Raw genomic sequence first — 21036 nt, forward strand, 5'->3', positions numbered from 1 at the left:
TGTGTTGTGGTGTATATCTGTGTGATGTGTGTGTGATGTGTATCTGTGTGGTGATGTGTGTGTGTGGTGTGTATCTGTGTGGTGATGTGTGTGTGTGGTGTGTATCTGTGTGATGTGTGTGTGTGGTGTGTATCTCTGTGGTGATGTGTGTGTGGTGTGTGTGTCTTTGTGGTGTGTATCGCTGTGATGTGTGTGTGGTGTGTATCTGTGTGGTGATGTGTGTGTGTGGTGTGTATCTGTGTGGTGATGTGTAGGTGTGTGTCTGTGTGTGGCTGGGGATTGTCTGAAGTTATAATTGGGTGCAAATGTGTCAGGTTGGGGATTTACATGACTTGTGTGCCCAGGTTTGTGGGTGTGTATGTGGAGGATGTGATGGGATTGGGTGTGGTGTGTGTGTTTGTGCGAGGCTATGTGGTGACTGGGTGAGCCTGTGTGGCTGTGGGACTATGGGATCTGTGACTGTGTCAGTGTGTGCGTGTGGCCCTGTGCCCGTCTTTGTGGCTGTGAGGCTGTACGAGGTCCTTACTGGGTCCATACGTGTGATGGGAGCTGTGTCCCTGCTGAGCATGTGTGACTGTGAGACTTTGTGAGCTTGTGGTGGTGCATTGCCGTGTGTGTGTGTGTGTGTGTGGCTGGGGTGTGGTGGGGGTGCTGAGAGCCTTCAGGAGGGAAAGGATGTGTGTGCTGCCTTGGACAATCCCGGTGCCCTGGTCCCTGCGTCTATGGACCTCCCCAGCCCCGGGTCCTGAGTGATGAGGCCCCTGTCCTCGGAGCTCCTGCCCTCCTGCCTCAGCAGCTCCACCCCACTAGGCCTTGCCCCCTCCCCAGAGGCTTTGACTCTCGGGGGCAGACCTGCACAAACACCACTACACTGGGGCCTCACACTAGTCCTATCAGGTGGAGTTTAAACTATAAACTGTCACCTGTCTTCAGGCAGGGCTCTTTTGACCCGGTCCCTTTGCACAGCCAGCGTTTACCTTTCTCCACTTGCTCATCCTTTGCAGGCTGATTTCTCGAGCACTCACGGTAAGGAATTGATGTCTTGGTGGAGAAAGTAAAATCCCAGCAGAAGGCAGGATGGAGGGAGACGTCCAGGTGCATGTGGGTACCCACCCCACGCGTGTGGACGCTGAGCATGGAGTATCACTGTGGACCAGAGCAAAGTAGACGCCAGGCTCCAATGGGGTGTCCAGTGCCTGAGCATGTAAGGAGGTGGCAGCTCAGAGGGGAGGTCACCGAGGGGATGGGAGCGTGTGAGCAGGTGCGGGTGCCCAGCTGCAACTCTTACAGAGCCTCTGCCCTCACACCCATGCTGGCAGCTCCTGCCAAGCTGTCCCTTCAAAAACCTGTCAGTCAGGAACTCAGTTTTCCATTCATCCAGCAAATGTGGATTACCGCTGTCCTGGGCAGGCCCTGCATGGGTCCTGGGCTCTGTAAGGCCCCAAGCAGAAAGATGGGCCCCAGGGAGATAAATGCAGCCCAGCCAGGGAAGAGCTGGGTAGGGAGCCAGAGGGTGGCTGAGCAGCTGAGATAGAGGCGCTCCTGGCTGAGGGAGCAGCACGTGCAGAGGCCTGTTGGGGGCACAGACGTGGCCAGATGGGTGGATCCTGGTGGGGACTGGGGTGGTCCTGGATGTTGCAGTAAACCCAAGTTCACTGGGTACATCAGGGAGACCCTCCTGGGAGGAGATGCAGGTGCTTAGGGTCACACACACACACACGGGGCCACCAAGGGTTGTAAAGCTGGGAGTGTGTTGGGCGGCTGGAGACTGATAAGCTGGGGAGCGGGGTCACAAGCAGGAGCAGACGGGTGGGGGTGATAGGCGACGGGAACCAGGCCTGGCCCTCTGTGCAGTCCCAGACCCAGCCAGAGCCAGCCCAGCCCTCGTGTGTCTCGCACCCAGCTCACTCTGCAGCAGCCGCATGGGGAGGGCCTTTGCTGGGGCCTGGTGTCCTTCTTACCTTGAAACCCCCTCTGGCCATAGAACTGCTGCCTGGGCTCCATTATTTACATTCAGGCTTCGCTCCCAGCTGAAAACAAAAGTAGCAGTCACCAGTCACCAAGCCCTCTGAGCAGCTATTTCTGGTCCCCTTCCTGAGAGCTGGTTTGGGGAAGGGCCTGGCTTTGGGAGTCAGAAGGAAGGAGCTATGTGTGTGTGTGTGTGTGTGTGTGTGTACGCCCATGAGGGTCCCGGGGTAGCTTCCAGCCTCTGTCCTCCCCTCTGTCCTCCCCTACGGGAGCCAGGGGGACCTGCTCTCCTGCCCCTGTCCCTGTGTGTAACTCCCTACCCCCTACCCCGCTGGAAATTGCTGCCTTCACATTTTGCCATAATGTAGATTTTTCCACTTGAATTCCTAGGGTTTGTCTTCTCATTGTTTTCCTCTCTTTTTAAATTAAAAAAAAATTTTTTTTAAGGAAAAGAGAAAGCGAGGATGTGCCTATGTCTCTGCTGGCCTCAGCGCCGGCTGGCTGGGTCCCGAGAGGCCAGGCCTGGAGACCAGAGGGAGCTGGCTCAGGGCTCTGGAGAAGGATTTTTCTCCTTCCTTGTTTGGAGCCGAGTGTCCACCGTGACAGCCTGGGGGAGCCCCGACTGTCCCCCCACAGCAGGGAGTGGGGGAGGCAGGGCACAAGCCGGCTCCTCTCACGGGAGGCCCTTTCTTTTCAGCCCGCCCAGGCTGACTGCACCAGTGGGCACAGCCCACAAGTGGCGGGCGGGGGTGGGTCCTTGAAGGCAGGGGATCTGGAGGTTGCTTGAGGGGTGGCCTTGCAGGATGACGGGAGGACTTTTTGAGACAGGTGGGGTGGGGAGAGCCATGCCAGGGAGGATGGGGAAGGGCTGCAAGGAGAGCATCCCGGGCACTGTGGGGGCTCAGAGGGTCCTGCCACGGTCAGACCTCCTGTAAACCTAAGCTCACCTCAGGCTCGGACAATCCCAGGTGGTGCAGGACAGAAATGTGAATTCATTTAGCAGCACATCCCACCTCCCTTGAAGGTAAGGGGGATTTACGAGTTCCAAAGTGTTCTCAATTCCTGGGGTCTCAGGCAAGGCAGCAGCTCCTAGAGAACAATCAGACCTCAGTTCAGATCCAGCCTCTGCCTCTCCAGTTGCATGGCCCAGCCCAAGCCTCCCTGTTCTCCAGGGCGAATCCAGGTGGCCTGAGGGGATGCAGCCCCGTCTCCATCCAGCATGTCATGCTGCTCCTGTACTCCTTTGCACCGATTCTAGGCTGTTTACGGTTCCTTCCCACCCTGGGACACAAGCTGCATGGCATCAGGGCTCTGTCCTCCGCAGGGCTGCATCCCAGTGTCTCACACCATGCCCAGCACATAGGAGACACTCAGTACACATCTGCGGGCTCCATGAAGGGAAAGTGGTGGCAGCAGGCAGGCAGGTGATGTGAGAGGAGCCTGTACTTCCCTGAAGATGTGCCTGCAGATGCTCAATAAATGTGGACTGCTGAAGAATGGTGCTTAGGGGTCGTGCAGTGGGGGTGTGGCTCCAGGGGGCCCTTCCTCTGCCACCTGCCTGCTCAGGCTGACCCGGAGCACTGTCCCCTTGTGCTTCTGCTCAGGGTGATGGCTCTTCCTTCTGGTTTTGCTTCCCCAGCTAGACTGAGAGCTCCTGAGGAAGGAGTCTTACTCAATATCGTTTCTTAGGGACCGACTGTGCCAGGAACTGAGCAGGGCACTGGAAGGAAGGAGGAAGGGAGGGAGCAAGGGATGAAGGGAGGAAGAAAGGGAGGGAGGAAAGGAGGGAGAGAGGAAGGAAGGGAGGAGGGAGGGAGGGAAAGGGGAAGGAAGGGAGGGAGGAAGGGACGGAGGGAGGGAGGGAGCGAATGAAGAAGAAAGGGAGAGAGGAAGGAAGATGGGAAAGAAGGAAGGAAGAGAGGAAGAAAGGAAGAAAGGACACAGACCTGACCCTGACCTTGGGAAGTACAGCTGGAGGTGGACATTGACACAGATATGTCAGCTGGGCCTGGAGACCACCAGGAAAGGTCACCAGACCACAGATGGAAAGGATGGAGAGACTGAAAAATACGACAGGAAACTGATACCAAGTTTCACCCACGAAGTCTATTTCATGTTCACGTGGGGATGCCTGAAGCCTGGGGTGGTGAGGGTTCCAGCTCACACCCCGGAGGGCTGGCCAGGTGAGAGCCTGCTCTCACGGGAAGATGGGATTTCAGGAACCACATGGCTGGGAGGAGAGAGGCAGGCAGCCCTAGGCAGGCAGGCGGGCGTGGAGGAAGGTGGAAGAAGGCAGGCAGCCTCCCTATGGAAGCCCTTGGACCAGCCTCGGCCTTGCAGCCCATTTCACAGATGAACACAGGGAGACTCCGGTGTGCCCTGCTGTGTTCTCTGTCAGGCGACCCACATGAGGACCGCAGCGCCCTTGCTGTCACCTGTGTCTAAAAGTTTTGTCCAGCCGGGGTTCTGTGGCCCAGATTTGCTGAGTAGTCCCATGTTACCACATCTGCTTGATTCTGATTTTTTTTTAAAGAAATAAAATGTGGATTGAATTGGAACCTTCTTCAGTCCTGTTCCTCTCTTCTCTCTCCAGGTAACCATGATTCTGAAAGGTGGCAGGTTCCCTTCCTGTCCTTGTTTAGTCACTCAACAAATATTTTGGAGCACCTGCTGTGTGCCAGGCAGTGTTCTAGGCACTGGGCAGAGTGTGATGAAGACAATGGACAAAGTCTCTTGCCCTCACGCAGCCTTTTCTCATATATGTATAGCAAATATATATGCGTCTTCATAAATACTATGTGTGGTCTTTAGATTTTACATAAATGGGACAGATCCTGCTGCAACTTGCTTTTGTCCGTCAATTGTACGATTTCAGGATTTGCCATGCTGACACATGAGAACTCTTACTCATCTTAACTCCAGAAGAGCCCATTGGGCAAACACACCACAGTTTATTCATTCTTCTGTTATAAAACATTTAGGTTATTCCCATTTTTTTTTGCAGTTTCAGGCAGTGCTGTGTTGCGTGACTTCATGTGGGTCTCCTATGCCCACATACGGGGGTTTCCCTGGGGACGAGTGTGGATGGGGAAGCCCTGGCTTGGAGGCAGCCAGCGCGTTCAGCTTTACTAGACACTGCCGTGTGGTTCTGCAGAGGGTTCCGATGGACACGCCTTGATCAGGTGTCCAGGTGCCTTGTAGTAAAGGCGGGCCCCGAGGGATGGCGCCAAGCATGTCAGTTTTGATGGATGGGACAGCCCAGGGAGAAGGGGAGGTGTGGAGCCTGGGCGGGCTGGGGAGGAGGCACAGAGCTGGGAGAGACAGCGGTTCCTGCTGGAAAGCAGTCAGGGGCTGGCCTGGATCCCAAACTTCCAGTGCAGTGGTGAGAGCCTCGTCTGGAGGTGGCTCTGCCCCTGCTACTGTGCGCCCCTGGGCAAGGCCTCTCTGGCCTCCATCTCCTCACTCTCCATTCAGCTTGGGCCAGGAGGTCTCCAAGGTCCCTATGGACTTGATATGCTCAGATTTTCTTGGCAAGTGGCTGTGGCTTCCTGCCCCTGGCCGGCGAGCAGAGGCACCAGCTTGGCCGGGATGGCAGAGCTTGCAGCTGGCAAGTGGCAGTTGGGTGTTTGTCAGGAGCCTGGGCTGCTGGGGTCCTGGCAGGAGGCTGGGCAGGGGCTTGCCAAGGGGAACCCAGGAGAGCCAAGGAGGCCATGGGGACACCCAGCCTTCTTCATCTGTGTGCCCCCTTCTTCATCTGTGTGCCCCTCCCCATCTGAAGGGCCCTCCCTGTGCCCTTCATCTGTGTGCCCCTCCCTCAGGCTCATGCCTGTAGCCTGAGGAGTAGAGGGCCCCAGTCTCTGCCCTGAGATACGGAGCGGGCTTGTTCCCTGAGGACTTTGTGGGCTTTAATTTGATTATATCTACTCTCAGTATGGACCTATGGATTCTTATTTTATTCAATGAGAGAGACTGGGGGAAGGGCACAGGGTGAGGAGGCATGCCCCCACCGGGGGAGAGGTTTGAAACAGGCATCTGCGGGAGTGTTAGCCGTGTGGCCCAGGGGCTGGGCACAGGGATGGCTGGTGGGCTTGGTGTGACTTTGGGTCTGTAGCAGCGTGGCCCGGAATGCACAGGGTGGGCTGTGGTGATGATGGACGTTGATCTGTGCCAGTGTGTGCATCCTGTGACTGTGTGGACACGTGTGTGTACACATGTACACGAACCCACCTAAACAACAGAGGCTGCAGAAGAGGCTCTGGCTCGTGAAGCACTGCCCCTTTATTCTCAGCGGCTGCTGCGAAGTCATTGCTTTGCAAGAAAAGGGAACTGTCCAGGAGTGGGAGGGGCTGCAGGAAATGGGGGCCTCTCCACCTGAGGGAGGCTCTGGACACAGACCAGGACTGCAGTCCCACTGACTGGCTGTGTGACCTTGGTTAGGCTATTTCACAATCTGAGCCTCAGTTTCCTCATCTGTGAGATGGGGATATTAGCACTGGCTAATGTGTGAGGATTTGAGACTGGGCCTCGCATGGTACCAGGCATACAGTGGATGCTCAGTGGCCTCTCAGGTCGCTCTGGCCCTCCCTGGCTGCAGCAGGCACCAGGAGAGCAGTTGAGGCAGAGATGATGCCACTGCCAGGAGTTTGTGTCATCCCAGAAGAGGGCCTGACTTGTGAGCCAGTTCCTTTACCCACTCCCCTGAGCAGACATGCTGACAATAGGGCTGTGAAACAAAGGGACCCCACGGGTACTTGGTATCTCATCCTGGGGGCAGCAACACCAGTGGGCACTCACCCCAGGATGGGCGCCGTGCCCCATCCTGCCCATGGGCCCACAAGCCCCCTCGACTCCACAGTCCTGTCCCTTCATTACATGACTGGCTGAAAGGTGGCCGCTAGAGCCAGATGGCCCAAGTTCAAACTCCAGCTCTGCCCCTGACTATCTTCATGATTCTGGAGAAGGGACTTAACCTCTCTGTGCCTCAATTTCCTCATTTATAAATTGGAGATGTGGTGATTACACTGGCCTCAGATGAGTGAATCCATGTAAAATCTGCAGAATAGCATTTCCCATGCTTTGGACACTCCATAAATGTTCATTAGTATTGTGGAGCTCTGCATACCCCCTCCGCCCACACTCCCCTCTGGTCTGAATCTCTTGCAGTTGCAAGAATATCAAACCCTCCTCAGACTGCACTAGCATCTGAAGTACCTTGTGGCTTACTCACACTGCTGCTGACTGAGCCATGGTCACCTAATCCTTCCTTCACCAGCAAAATGAAGCTTGCAAGATATGCCCTGAGGTGCCAGGCAGGACCATCACACAGATCCTCTTAGAGGAGCATCACTCAGAAATAGGACTTAACCTAACAGTTTCTCCCTGTTTGAGAGCAATTAACTCCCTTCCCCTGCCTTCCTCTCCGCTCCTGGAGCCAGGTGGCTCATCCTTCCCTTCCCTCTCCTCCCAGTCCAGCCTTTACCTCTGTCCATCTGTCTCCCCAGATGGGGGGAGAAATGTCGCAATTGGCCCACTTTCTAAGTGGAAAGAAACCATATGGAGGGTTTAGTTGGGAGCTGAGAGCCAGCCCGGCCAGCGATGCAGCCAGCAGCTGCCTCCCTTGGCTCCCTCTGTGACCCCAGACTGACAGGGACCCCAGTCCTGCCCAAGCACCCTTGCTCCTTCCCCCTCCCCATGAGCTCCTAGTAACCATGCTCTTCTCTAGCACTTGGGACTTCTTGGTGTCTTAGGAGAGCCCTAAGGAGCTGTGTGTGTGTATGTGTGTGCGCACATGTGCGTGTGTGTGCATGCATGTGTGTGTTGTGTCCTGTGGGCCCAGGCCAGCAGGGTGCCTGGCACAGAGCAGCCACTCCTTCTAGAGCGTACCCTGTTCTCTTCAGAATGCCTACCGCCTGGCCACTTGCATCCTCTGAGGACTCAGCCCAGTGTCACTGCCTTTGGGTAGCCTTCCCTGGCAGCCATCTCTCTACCCGTGGGTAGGGACCCCTCTGTGGGTGGAGCTGGGTGCTGGCACTGCCCTGTGGGGCTGGTGGTAGTCGTGTCCCCTGCACTCTGAGCCCCTGGCAGCTCCACCCAGAATTTTCTGATGTATTGGGGCAAGTCTGTGTAGAAGGCTCAGGTGACCCCAGCCTGGACCTCCAGGTCATTTGGAAGCCCAGGGGTGTCCAGCCAAGGTGTTTGGTTTGAGGCATTGTGTGGGACCCAGAGGAGGGCAGCCGCCGTTAGATACTGGGACCGGCTTCAAAATTAATCCCTCATGCTTTTCCACTGACTGCCACCATGGGCTTCTGGGGTCTTCTTCTCTGGGGGGTCTCCAGTTCCTGGACTCCAGTAGGGCAGGTAACTGTGTGGCTTTGGGTAAGCCACTTCTCTGAGCTTCAGTTTCCTCATCTGTCAAAGGCAGTGGCTGACACAAGCATGGCCCACAGATGCTCTGTACCATGAGGTCGGGTGAGATTTAAACACATGAATGACATCTGTCCCCTGCCAGCACTTGAAAGGCACATCTGGGGCTGGGGACTGGCTGGGACAAAGTGCTCCCACGGTCTCTGATGGCCGCCCAGTCTGGTCATGAATCCCGGCAACATCAAGTATTGACCCCCTTTTGGTGGTTCCAGCCAGTGGCCATGCACGCTGCTCTTACCAAGGGCCTGGTGATGGGCATGAGACCCAGGGACAGGAGCCCTGAGAAGCACGTGGATATGGGTGTAGCAGGGACTGACCCCTCAGGGTGGGCTCTATTCCCAGCTTTAACCCTCCAAGAAACATTATGAGGGGGTTATAATAAAAATAATCAACATTTACTAAACACTAGGTACCGGATGTTGTCTTTATATGCATTACCTCACTTATTTTATAACGATTCTATGAAATAGGTAATGCCATTATTTCCACTTTATAGGTGATGTATGTGCATCACAGAGAGGTCCAGTAAGTGACCTAAGGTCACACAGCAGTAAGTGGCAGAGCTGAGATTTGAACCCAGGCAGTCTAGCTCCTAAGCATGATGCTGTGCTGCTTCTAGCTGCTGTATGGGGAAACTGAGGCTCAGAGTACTTAAGTGACATGTCCGGGGTCACCAGCTGGTAAGTGGAGCCAAGATTGGTACTGAAGCTGTTCTGACTGCACAGCCCATATCCAGAGACTGGGATCCCAGGGCTGGGAGTCAGGCTGGGGAGCCTAGGCAGCACCCAGCCCTCATCTCCTGGAATGTGTGTTGGGAGAGTGGTAGGGAAATTGAGGTTCCCCTGCCCACCCCAACTAACTGGGACCTCTCCTGCAGGGGGCGTGTGCATCGCCCAGTCGGTGAAGATACCACGGGAGCCCAAGGCAGGAGAGTTTGACAAGATCATCCGCCGCCTCCTGGAGACTTCGAACGCCAGGGCAGTCATCATCTTCGCCAATGAGGATGACATCAGGTGAGGGCAGATGGCAGCACGGTGGGCACCGGGAGCCATGCAGGTGTGCGCAGAGCCACGGGTCCTGTCCTGCTGGAGACCTTCCCAGGCGAGCCTGACCCCACCCTGGGATCCAGAGAGGTGGGTGCGGGTGAGTGTGTATGTAGGCAGGGAGACCCACAGGCTGGCACGCAGGCTACTGCTATGGGCACCCCTTCCCTCCTCCCTCCATTTCCTGCATCCGTTCCACCTGCTAGGGATGGCTACCTGGGTGCTTTAACAGAGGGCTGAGGCTGTGAGCTTGGGGCCAGACCACTTAGGTTCTAATGCTGTTCTCCCACCTACTCTCTGTGTGACCTCAGGTTAATTTCTTCACCTCTCTGGGCCTTTGCTGCTAAAACACAAAGGAGTTGTTGATACCTGCCTGATAGCATTTGAGAATTCAATGCAGGAATGTGCATAAAAGGCTTAGAGTAAGGTCTGACATGAAATAGGTGCCCAGTAAATGTGGGCCACTTCTCAGCCCCTCCCTCCTTTCTGTGGTGAGCTCAGAGTACAGAGAAGAGCTCTGGGCTGTATTTGGTTCTAGTTTTGGCTTAGGCTCAGAGAGTCCAGGCTGAGGGGAGACACAGCCCTGTCCTCAGGGAGCCCCAGGATGAGGGGAGATACAGCCCTGCCTAGAATCTGGTAGGGCCCTCTAGTCCCTGCTGGTCACTTCTCCTTCAGAGAGGAGGGTGAGAGCAGATGTGGCCCCTGCCAGGTCTCCTCAGATATCTGGTCTGGGCTGGCAGAGCCTGCTGTGCCCTCAGACTCCCCCTCACTGGACCAGCCAAGGCTGCTCTGTGTGCCCAGTCCTTCCCAGGAGGCTTCCTCCTATTCCTCACCAGTGCTCCCAAGCCGTTTCTCACTTTCTAACCTGGACTCCAGAGTTGCTGCACAACAGATACCCTCCCAGGCCATTTGTGGGTCCCTGGAGAGATGGAGGAGGGCTTCTGGAAGACCATCATGGCCTCAAAAGCCAAAAGGACCAGCTGCAATGGTGGTGTCTCAGGCAGCGAAAGACCAGGGAGGGGAGGCCCTCAAGCTCCATCCTGACAGCCTCAGAGCTGCACAGAGGTGGCACCCAGTCCCTTGAGGCGTGCAGGTCCCCTGAGTTCTGGCTCTGAACGTTTATGATGGCCACTGCTCAGCCAGCTCCTGGGGAAGCTTCTGAGCCACCAGGCCCTGCTCCCTAACTCCTGCCCCTTACTCCCGTCCCAAAGCCTGGCAAGACTTGGCTCCCACACCCCACCCAGCTATGCAGCTCACTCCAGGCCTGCTGTTTTTGAGGATACCTTCGCTCAGATGGACCCACATTCTGGGAGGGGGACTGAAAGCACTGGGCCTTTTGTCCCAGCGAAGAGGCCCCTAAGGGAGGGCTGGAGGGGAGCTAGACTGACTTCCGGAGCAGGCTGTGGGAAGTGGGGTAGGAGGCGGGGGTCATTTCTGGAAATCCACATGCATTTTCAGAAGCAAACAGAAGTAAAAATAAATCCAGGTGACTCTGCAGGGCTGGATGGTTGGGAGCTCTGGCCATCTCGGGCTGGCCGGATGCAGACGGGTATTAATAGGGTGTGGGTGTGGGTTCTGAGAGCAGCCTTACATGCCATTAGTGGTAACCTAGGCTGTGGGGGGGCTACACCAGTGAGTGGGGCTGGAAAGCCTCAGGAGTTGGGAGATGATAGAGGAGGATGGGGTGGGATGAGATGGACAAGGCCAGCTCAGGTGAAAGCTCTGGGGCCTGGAAACATTTGTTTCTTCCTGGAAGCCCAGGCCCTCCAGCCCCAGCTGGCTGCCTCCTGCACAGGCCCAGCAGCCACCCCCAGGCCCTGGAGTCTGTGCCCTGGTCCTCACCGACGGAAGGGCCTGGACAGTTTGTAGTATCACAGCCTCCCACTTGCTGTGTGACTGTGAGCAAGTTCCTTGCCTTCTCCCTACCTCAGTCTCTCTTCGTGGGAGCTGGGTTAGGGGAATTCTGCCCATTCCTCCTTGTTTTTCCCCTCTAAGATGTCTCTGAAGGGCCACTTAATTCATGCCTCCATGAAGTCCCAGCTGAGCGCTTGCTGTGGGCTCCTCGGCCCCGGGCTGGGCTCAGGTCCCTGGTTTGATTTATATTACCATCACAGGCAGACTGGGCTGTGTGTGAGCACTGGGCGGCTGGCTCCACACCCATCTCCCTCCATCACCCACTCCCACTCAGGGTGTGGGGAGCAGCTCTCTGAAGGACCTGGAATTTTGGCACAGAGGGCGGTGAATGAAGAGGGAGCTGCGGGCAGAAGGCAGCATGTGCAGCGGGGTGAGGGCGGCCATTGTGTGATGGTGGATGCGTGTGAGAATGGACAAGGAATGTGGGGATGGATGAGCCAGGAAAGCATGCGTCTCAGGGGACCGAGGCTGGGCAGAGGTGGTTCTGGGGCCTGAGTCAGATGTGGGACGGGTGTGGATCTGGGGGGACAGGTGTGGTCGTTGCAGGGACAGATGTGGGCCTGGAGAATCACACTGGGCCTGCAGCGGGCGTGGGCCCAGGGGCAGGCAGGTTGGATGAGGCGGTAGCCAGGGGTCTATGGGCAGGTGGGGGCAGGGGGTAGGGGGAATCCACGGGTTGGGGGGTGAAAGCATGGGTGCTGGGACAGTTGTGGACCCTGGGCTTCTGCGGGTCAGAGACGTGGGCCGAAAGCAAGTGTGACCAGGAGTGGGGGCAGTTGCATGGACAGACACGGCTGGGCTGGGCTGGTGTGTGTTCCTACAGGCGTGTGCTGGAGGCAGCACGAAGGGCCAACCAGACAGGCCATTTCTTCTGGATGGGCTCTGACAGCTGGGGCTCCAAGATTGCACCTGTACTGCACCTGGAGGAGGTGGCTGAGGGCGCTGTCACGATCCTCCCCAAGAGGATGTCTGTACGAGGTAAGGCCGGGCAGGTGCAGGTGGTTGGCACCTGGACTGCTCCTCCTGCTGTCCCTCCTCAGCTTCCTTCCCCTCCTGCTCCTCCCCTTTCCATATCCTTCCTTTCCTCTTCTTTGGCCCACAGCCTCTTTTTTTTTTTTTTTATGAGACGGAGTGTCGCTCTGTCGCCCAGGCTGGAGTCCAGTGGCACGATCTCAGCTCACTGCAAGCTCTGCCTCCCGGGTTCACACCATTCTCTTGCCTCAGCCTCCCGAGTAGCTGGGACTACAGGCACCCACCACCACGCCTGGCTAATTTTTTTGCATTTTTAGTAGAGACGGGGTTTCACCATGTTAGCCAGGATCGTCTCGATCTTCTGACCTCGTGATCCGCCCGCCTTGGCCTCCCAAAGTGCTGGGATTACAGGTGTGAGCCACCACGCCCGGCAGCCCACAGCCTCTTGTGTTCTGAGGTTCTGGACTGGGAGCTCTTTTAGGCCACACGCAACACAGCAGAATTTGAATCCAGATTCAAGACCTTCCCTCCTCTCTTCTCAGACAATTTTGGGGTGGAAGGTGTGTGGAGAGTCCACTGCTGGAAGAGGCTGGGAGCCGCCCTGCCAGGGCTACAGGACAGGCCTTTCCTGCAGAGACTGCCTGGGGTTGGCAGGCCCCGGGATGGTGCTGAGGTTGGGCCTTCCTCACCCTGAATCCCCTCCTCTCAGGGCAGAACTCACAGTCACCTGGGCAGGAACGAACTTCTCTGGCCAGAACTTCACAGAGAGTGAGGTGTGATGTTCCCGTTAATGGCCTGATGGGCAGGGACCTGGCAGGCTTCACCATGAGGAGAAGGCTCCCTGGGCCCTCTACTTCCCTGCCCTCCCTCCCTTCAATAGAATCCAGCATTAATGGAGCTGGGAGGGACCACAGACATCTGCCTCTCCCAGGCACGTCCCAAGACACGGAGGCCTGATGAAGGGAGGGACTTGCTCAAAGTCACACAGCAGTGTCCTCTCTTCATCCTGAGGCAGAGGGAGCTCCCTGGCCCATGACTCCTTCTAGCCCTGGCCCATACCTGTCCATAGGCCCATGGCTACCCTGTCATCCAAACCTGCCCCACTGGGCCTACGCCTGCCTACAGGCCCAGTGTGATCCTCCAGGCCCATGCCTGTCCCTGCAAAGACCACATCTGTCCCCCCACATCCACACCTGCCCCATGTCTGACTCAGGCTCCAGAACCACCTCTGCCCAGCCCCAGTCCTCTCAGACTCATGCCTTCCTGGCTGATCCATCCCCACATCCCTTACCCCATCACACGTCCAACACCCCCCCACCCACCCACCACACACACATAGCGAGAATTTCCACACCACCCCCAGCCATAATAAGCACAACATAACAATAACTGCTGTGGTGCTTACCAATGCCAGGACCCTTACGCACATCTCCTTTAGCCTCCCCAACAGCCCTGTGATGCATTCTTCCTCACATTTAGTAGGTGGATACGCAGGGCTCAGAGAGCTTGAGACACACACAGTGCAGCAGCGAGTGGCAGAGTTGGGACCGGAATCCAGGACTTGCCTGACAAGTACCTTTTCTCTCAGGAACATTAGAGAAGCTTTTAGAACAATGGTCCTCATCTGGGGATGATTTTGCCCCCCAAGGGCACATTTGGCAACTTCTGGAGCCATTTTTGGTTGTCACAATTGGGGGATGCTGCTGCTGGCATCCAGTGGGTAGAGGTCAGGGTGCTGCTCAGCATCCTACGGTCCATAGGATGCCCCCCACAGTAATTATCTCACCCAGAGGGTCCACAGTGCCGAGGCCGAGAAATCCTACTGTAGGCCAAAGCTCCTGCTCGATGCCAGGGCGTCTCCTGCCACGTGGCCAGCCATTTTGCTTCCACTTGGACGCTTCCATGGGCAGGAAGCTCCACGTGGGCCCCGCTGAGCTTTCAGGCCTCTGGCCCATACAGAGCAGCTCAGTCCACAGTGCCGGGAACAGTCAGTATGGCAGGAGGGGCGACTGGGAGGAGGAGAGGTTGTTCAACGCCAACCGGCCCACCCTAGGACATGGTTTCCCAGGCTGAGAGCAGAACTGTGAGCCATGCAGAGCACGTGGAGGAGGGAGGCGGCCTCTGTCAGTGACAGGGACGTCCTGGATGTGAAGGGAGAAGGTCCAGGTCCTGGTCTATGCTGTGTGACCTGGGTGGTCCCCTCCCTTCTTGTCTGACCTGGTCTCCTCTTCAGGTGCTCCCAGGGTTGGGCAGCCCCACCAGCCTCTGTGCTGTAATCTCAGGACTCCCAGGCGGCCCCTTCTCAAAGCCCGCTGTTAGCATTGCAGCGGTTAAAGGCCGCGGAAACATCCTCATCGGTGTGCTTCTCTTCCATAAAGGCAGCAGTTGTAGATTACACACGCTCCCCCGGGACCTAATACAGCTCTTTCATTTTGAATGAAATGAAATGCTCCACATTTTGTTTTCTTCTGGATCAGAGGATGTGCTCCTCCCGGTCTTTCTCCCTCCGCCTGGACCATCTCTTATCCTGAGGGAGGCGGGAAGGGCTGGGGCTGGTGGGAAGGAGGCCAGTGAGGCCCTGACGTCCCGGTTCCCTGCCAGGCTTCGACCGCTACTTCTCCAGCCGCACGCTGGACAACAACCGGCGCAACATCTGGTTTGCCGAGTTCTGGGAGGACAACTTCCACTGCAAGCTGAGCCGCCACGCCCTCAAGAAGGGCAGCCACGTCAAGAAGTGCACCAGTGAGCACGCGGGCCGGGCAGGGCCGGGCGGGCTCTAGGAGGAGCCGGGGAGGGCCCAGCCTGGGCGCCTGAGGCCAAGGGTCTCCCTTTGTCAGTCGGCGGTGGCAGGATGTGGAGTTGGGCCTGCACCTGGAGTGGAGTTGGGAGGCCTGGGGCGGGGCCTGGAGGGGCGGGGCCACAGCCGATTTGGGGTGTGGCCCTGAGATCCTTGGGAGTGGCAAGGCCTCTGGCCGCCTCGGGGTTGATGCGGACCGCCCTAGGGCCAGCCCACAGCACTGCACTGACCCCTCCGGTCTTGACGCACACCAGGCTGGGCAATTTCCAGAAACCACCTCTGACTTCCAGGGTTCCCTCAGTCACTCAGCAAGCACCAGTTTGGCTCCTAGGCGGTGCCTTGCCTGGTTCTAAGCTTGGCAGATATATAGCAGTGAAGAGAGTCCAACGGCACTTGGAGTTTTTATTCTAATGGGGAGACAGACAATCAACAAGATGAGTGAATGATAAAATATGTCAGAACAGAAATGTGCAGAAGAAACAAAACAGACAATAAAAAGAATGGAAAGTGTGAGGGGAATTGAGACTGCAACTGTGAAGTGGCCAGGGACAGCCTGCTTGCACAGGTGACATCTGAGCCTGCACATGAGAGGGATAAGCTGCGCAGGGGAGGGGCAGTGATCGGTCCATTTTACAGATGGGAGAACGGAGGCTCAGAGGAGGTGAGTAGAGGCACTTGAATTCCCATAGATCGAGGGCGGTGGAGCATGACTAGGGTCTGAGCCCTAGGCTCCCCGCCCCCTAGGGAGCCATCATGGCGTGTCCACTTCAGGTACATCCAGACAGGGGTCTTTGCGCGCCCTGGGTCTGGGTCGCTCTGCGGCAGGACCCAGTCTCAATAACATTGGGGTGCTCTGGTGCCTCTTAGCCTGAGTGGTACCTAATCGAGGATGATGAGTTCTCTCCTGTATTCTCCCAGACTTGATCGTGCAGTTTGGGCAAAGGGCGGGGGACGCGCTGCATGGAGTCAGCTCCTCCAGGGCCAGGGGAGAAGGGAGTGTGATGAGGGTGGGTGGGGAGCATGCTGCCCTCTGGTGGCCAGAACCCACAGGGACGTGCAGCCACTGGACCACTGGGGACTCAGAGAAGCTCACAGCCAAACCCGCCTGATCTGCAGAATGAGTGCAGGTATGCGAGTGTGCCCAGTGTGGCAGCGTGTGTGTGTACACCTGTGACACGTGACTTTGCATGTGTATGAGAGCTGGTGTTCCTGAGAGAGAAGGGGTGTGTGTGCCTGTGTCTTATGTGGGGCTTATGTATTCCTGGGTGAGCTAAACATAAACACTGCTGTTTACTATGTATCTACTGTGTTTAGACACTTTACGGACATAATCTTTAAAATGTGAGCGACATTTCACTCTCACAGCAACTCTAGCAACTCTGAAGATTCCTGCACTCTAGACGAGGATATGGAGAGTCACAGAGACCAAGTGATTTGCCTGAGGCTGCTCAGCAAATGCCTGAATCAGGCGGTAATCACAATAGAGGTGTGAGAAGCGCAAAGATGCCTGGGTGTGGAGGCTGAGCCCTCCTGTGTGGGGGTGACCATGCATCCTGTCTCCCGTGTTCTGGTGTACTTATTGAGAGCATCCCCTCTGGTTCTTGGAAGTGCCCATGTGGGGTGGAAAATTGTATGGGCACCCTGATTTAGATCAGCAGACCTAGATCGGGGATGAGGATGGGGATGGATGGGGTGGGAAGACTGGAAGTGCTGGCAAGATGGACAGCTGGGGGGGCCTCCTGGACCCAGTGTCTAGGCTGTCGAGGGGTCTGGGCGGTCAAGGGGAAGGGCTTTCTGGAATCTTCTCTTTGGGAGGGGCAGGAGGGGAGAAGGCTTTGGTCAGTTCCTGTAGGCTCTGTCCATTCTAGTCCTTGGGGCAGAATTCATGAACCTCTCCAGCAGTCCTAAGGGAGGCATTTGGTCTGATTGTTAGCAGAGGCGGGGAAGGAGGACTGGAGCAGGGTTCAGAAGAGCACAGAGCTCGGCTGGGTGTGGTGGCTCGCGCCTGTAATCCCAGCACTTTGGGGGGCCAAGGCGGGTGGATCATCTGGGGTCAGGAGTTCAAGACCAGCCTGGTCAACATGGCGAAACCCCATCTCTACTAAAAATACAAAAATTAGCCAGGTGTGATGGTGGGCACCTGTAATCCCAGCTACTCAGGAGGCTGAGGTACGAGAATCGCTTGAGCCTGGGAGGTAGAGGTTGCAGTGAGCCAAGATTGTGCCACTGCACTCCAACCTGGGCGACAGAGTGAGATTCTGTCTCAAAAAAAAATTAAAAAATAGAAAAATAAAAAAAGAGCACAGAGCTTTGCCGTGAGCCTGAGGCAAGCTCTGCAACCTTTCTGCCCCTTTGCTTTCTCATCTGAGCAACGGGATTAATGAGCTGGCCCAGAGGGTGTCTCCAGAAGGAAGTGAAGCGTTAATGGAGGCACTTCCTGATCTGTAAGTGGTGGCTGTAAAGCCTGGAGGTGCGTTAGAGTCACCTGGGAGCTTTTAACACCATACCAGGGCGCCACCCCCAGACCAACTAGATCAGAACCTTAGTGGTGGGGCCTAGGCTGTGGATTTTTACAAAGCTCCCTAGGTGATTTTAATGTGTATTTAGTGCTGGAGCAGTGGTTTCCAAGCTTTGTTCACATTGAATCACCTGGGGATCTTTTAAAAATACGTTACCCTAGACATTCTGGTTTAATTTGCACTGGATGCAACCTGAGCATCAGGATTTTTTGAAGTGCCCCAGGTGGTTCTACTATGCAGCAAAGTTTGGGAGCCTCTGGCTTGGAGGGAGGGATGGGTGATGGAGGGAGGACGGCGTGCGCCCTAAACGGGTGAGGAGGCATGAGCAAAGGGGCAGAGGCTCTAGTGGACGTGGTACGTCTCACCTGACCCGAATCCTTCCTGCTGCATTGGGAGCTCCAGCAGAGCCGAGTCAGAGTCCCTGTGTGGCCCCAGGCCGGGCGCGGTGAGCCTCTCAGTCTGTCTCTGGGTGAGGTGAGGGGCGGGTGAGGGGGCTGCTGGGAATGTCTGTGGGACCTGAGACCCTGGGGGAGGGGGAGGCAGCTCTGGTTTCCCCATGGTCCTGCTCCTGAGCTGAGCCTGTCCCACGGGAGAAGGCCTTAGGCCAGGAGGGCTGGAGTGACACCCACAGAGAGCTGAGAGCAGGGGCAGGGGAAGGACCACCCCTGGGTCTGAGTCTGGCTCTGCCTCCTCCCTGCTGTGTGACCTTGGACAAGTTATCTAACTTCTCTGAGTCTCAGCTGCTGTCAGTAGAACAGGAAAGGCAACAGCTGCCTCAGTGAGCTGTGAGGTTTGGAGATAAAGCGTGTGATGTGAGGAGGCTGGCTGAGAATGTGTATGATAGGTGCTGATAAAATGATTGTTATTGCTGATATAGAGAGGAAGTGGGAGAGTTGGGATTTAGACAGGCAATTGGGTAATCTAATAGTCCAAGTCTGTTGGTACCAATTCTGTCTGTCTGCTGTAGCATTCCGGAGGAAAGAATGTGCCATCCTGAAGGTGGGTAGTATAGATGGTCACAGATGCAACTCCCATTTTACAGAAGAGGAAACTGAGGCAACTTGTGACTATCACAGAGCTAGAGAGTTGTCAGAGCTGATTCGCAGCCTGGGTGTCAAGCCAGTGCCCACCCCTGGCCTTCGCGTCCTTCCCTCCCACTCCCCCGGGGCCCCTCTCTCTTGCCCTCAGCCAGCCCAGGCATGCTCTGTGAGACCTATTCTCCATCTGCCCCCACTCTGTCTCCAGAGTTTACCTTCCCCTCACCTCTTCAGGATCAGCTCACTCTGCTCTCCTGGATGCTCACATTCCATAGTCGGCCTCTGTCTGTTTCAGTCCCCCGGGCCTGCCCTGCTCAAGGTCTCACGGAGAGCAGGTGCCACTCCTGTGTCCTTTGCTTTGCCAAATCCATTCCTTCCCACCCCAGGTGATGGATGGGCCTCGCGACTGCCCAAGAGGGTGGGAAGGACCCTTTCATCCTGGGATCTTACACTTGGAAAGATTTGATTCATCCTTCAAGGCTGTCTGAAGTGGAGTTGTCCCAAGATGAGGATTTGATAGCAAGTAGCTGATTTGGGAGGGGATTCCAGGAAAGAGGAGAGAAAGCAGAGATAAAGAGTGTGAGATCAAGCTGGTTGCCACTGTGAACAATTGGAGCTTAATCCTCCTGGGACAAAGGAACAGGCCTCTCAGTCATCCCACAGAAAGCGAGAGGGAGCCGGGGTATGTGTGTGCCGGGCCCCATCAGTCATTGGTGGAGGGATGCTCCTGAAGGCCATTAATTCCTTGGCACCTCCAGCCTGCCAAATGGCTGGGCAGAGAGGGCTCCTGCACCCAAGAAAGCCTCAGAAGGGTGGCACATGCTGGCAACTAGAGGCTGAACTGGTGTGTGCTGAAGGGGTCAGGGTTGGGGGTATGGTAGAGCACTCATTCTTTCTCAAACATACGGCTATTAGAGTCCTGCAGACCTGGGTGTGAATACTGGTGCTGCCAATTCCTAGCCATGTGGCCTTGGGCATGTTACCTCACCTCTGGGGGCCTCGATTTCCTCATCTGTGCAATGGGAATTATATTATCCCCTCCCATTCTCCCAAGAGCTCCATCCCCAGCAGAGTGCTACCTCCCTCACGGCTTCCAGGGAAGTGATGGGAGCTGATCTGCAGGAAGCACTTGCAGATGGCCCATGGGTCCCCCCAACCCCATCGAGCTGGGGTCACTGAGAGGGGCATCTCTGCAGCTGTCAAGCCTACGGGAAGATAGCGCCCGCCTCCTCCTTTCCTCCCATGCCCTCCCTGGGAGCCCAAAGAACAGGGTTTGGGAATTAAAGTCGTAAACAAGGCAGATGTGGCATCCGTCTTTTTGACAGCACTGCCAGCCAGGTGACGGCTGAGCGGAGGAAGGCCCGGTTTATGAGGAGAGAGGAAAAATTTACTGCCTGCTGCACACAGGGGCTGGGAGCTCAGAGAGGGAGGGCAGCTGCATAGTGGTTGGGGGTGTGTGGGGAGATGCCAGTCGCCCAGCCTGTGCTGCCAGCAGTAATAACAATAATAGTGAAAACATAATCACAGCTAATATTTATATAGCATTTATTAATTGTCGAGCTCTGTTCCAGTATTTTGCATTTAATTTTTGGAGCAACCCACGTTACAGATGAGGCATCTGAGGCACAGAGAGGTTAAGGACTTGTTCAGGGTCACACAGAGTTGGAGTTGGAATCCTTCCATTTGGCTCCAGAGACGTTTTGCGTAGACCAGATGATATCCCAGCCCCAGGCCCCTCCTGGCTTCTCCAGCCCGCCTGTGAAAGGTCTTCCCACCTCTGCATCCCGAAGAGAACCTGAGGAAGCCTCCCTCCTTGGGCAAATAAGAAAGGCCAACATTTGGGAGCACCCTTTATGTGCCAGGCCGTGCCCCCATTAGAGGAACTCACAGTTGTTCAAACCATTGGCCCTTCACTCAGTGCTGTTTCCCACCCATCAACTGGGAAACCAACAGCGTCGACGAAGAGTCTGACTGTGTGCCCAGTCAGCCCTGTGTTGGGCTCAGTGAGGGGGACAGACTTGCCCTGGGGAGCCGCCCTGTGAGTGGCCTTGCAGATAAGGTATAGTGGATGGTGGCGTGGCCTGGCAGTCAGAGCCGTGGGCTCCAGAAAAGGCCTAACTGTGAGGCTGGAGAAGGCGGAGCCTGGAGGCCTCTTGGAGGAAACTGGGAGTGCTGGGAGGACAGGAATGCTGCACTTTTATGTCAGAAGTTCTCACTGAGAAGGTGCGTGCTAGTCTGTTTGCATTGCTATAAAGGAATACCTGAGGCTGGGTAATTCATAAAGAAAAGAGGCTTATTTGGCTCACGTTTCTGCAGATTGTGCAAGAAGCGTGGCACTTGCATCTGCTTTTGGTGAGGGCTTC

The 21036-nt window shown here is 56.1% G+C and overlaps 1 protein-coding gene and 1 long non-coding RNA gene across 7 annotated transcripts in view; one reads left to right on the forward strand and one right to left on the reverse strand.

Moving 5' to 3' along the window:
• The window catches only part of LOC111542933, a 7801-nt gene extending 6253 nt beyond the window's left edge, over positions 1-1548 (reverse strand). Inside the window, exon 1 of the long non-coding RNA XR_002731704.2 lies at positions 978-1548. This is a non-coding gene — a long non-coding RNA (uncharacterized LOC111542933). The remainder of the gene's footprint in view (positions 1-977) is intronic.
• The window catches only part of GRM4 (glutamate metabotropic receptor 4), a 122833-nt gene that overhangs the window by 74446 nt on the left and 27351 nt on the right, over positions 1-21036 (forward strand). For 5 of the 6 annotated variants that reach the window (XM_023212547.2, XM_023212543.2, XM_023212546.1 and 2 more), the window contains 3 exons: positions 9269-9404; positions 12172-12326; positions 14922-15062. In XM_023212547.2, coding sequence (XP_023068315.1) covers positions 12224-12326; positions 14922-15062 — 244 coding nt within the window. In that variant the 5' untranslated portion in view covers positions 9269-9404; positions 12172-12223. The remainder of the gene's footprint in view (positions 1-9268; positions 9405-12171; positions 12327-14921; positions 15063-21036) is intronic. The other variant, XM_023212544.2, reaches the window with a different exon arrangement.

The sequence above is a fragment of the Piliocolobus tephrosceles genome, chromosome 5, assembly GCF_002776525.5.
Source record: "Piliocolobus tephrosceles isolate RC106 chromosome 5, ASM277652v3, whole genome shotgun sequence".
Classification (NCBI taxonomy): domain Eukaryota; kingdom Metazoa; phylum Chordata; class Mammalia; order Primates; family Cercopithecidae; genus Piliocolobus; species Piliocolobus tephrosceles.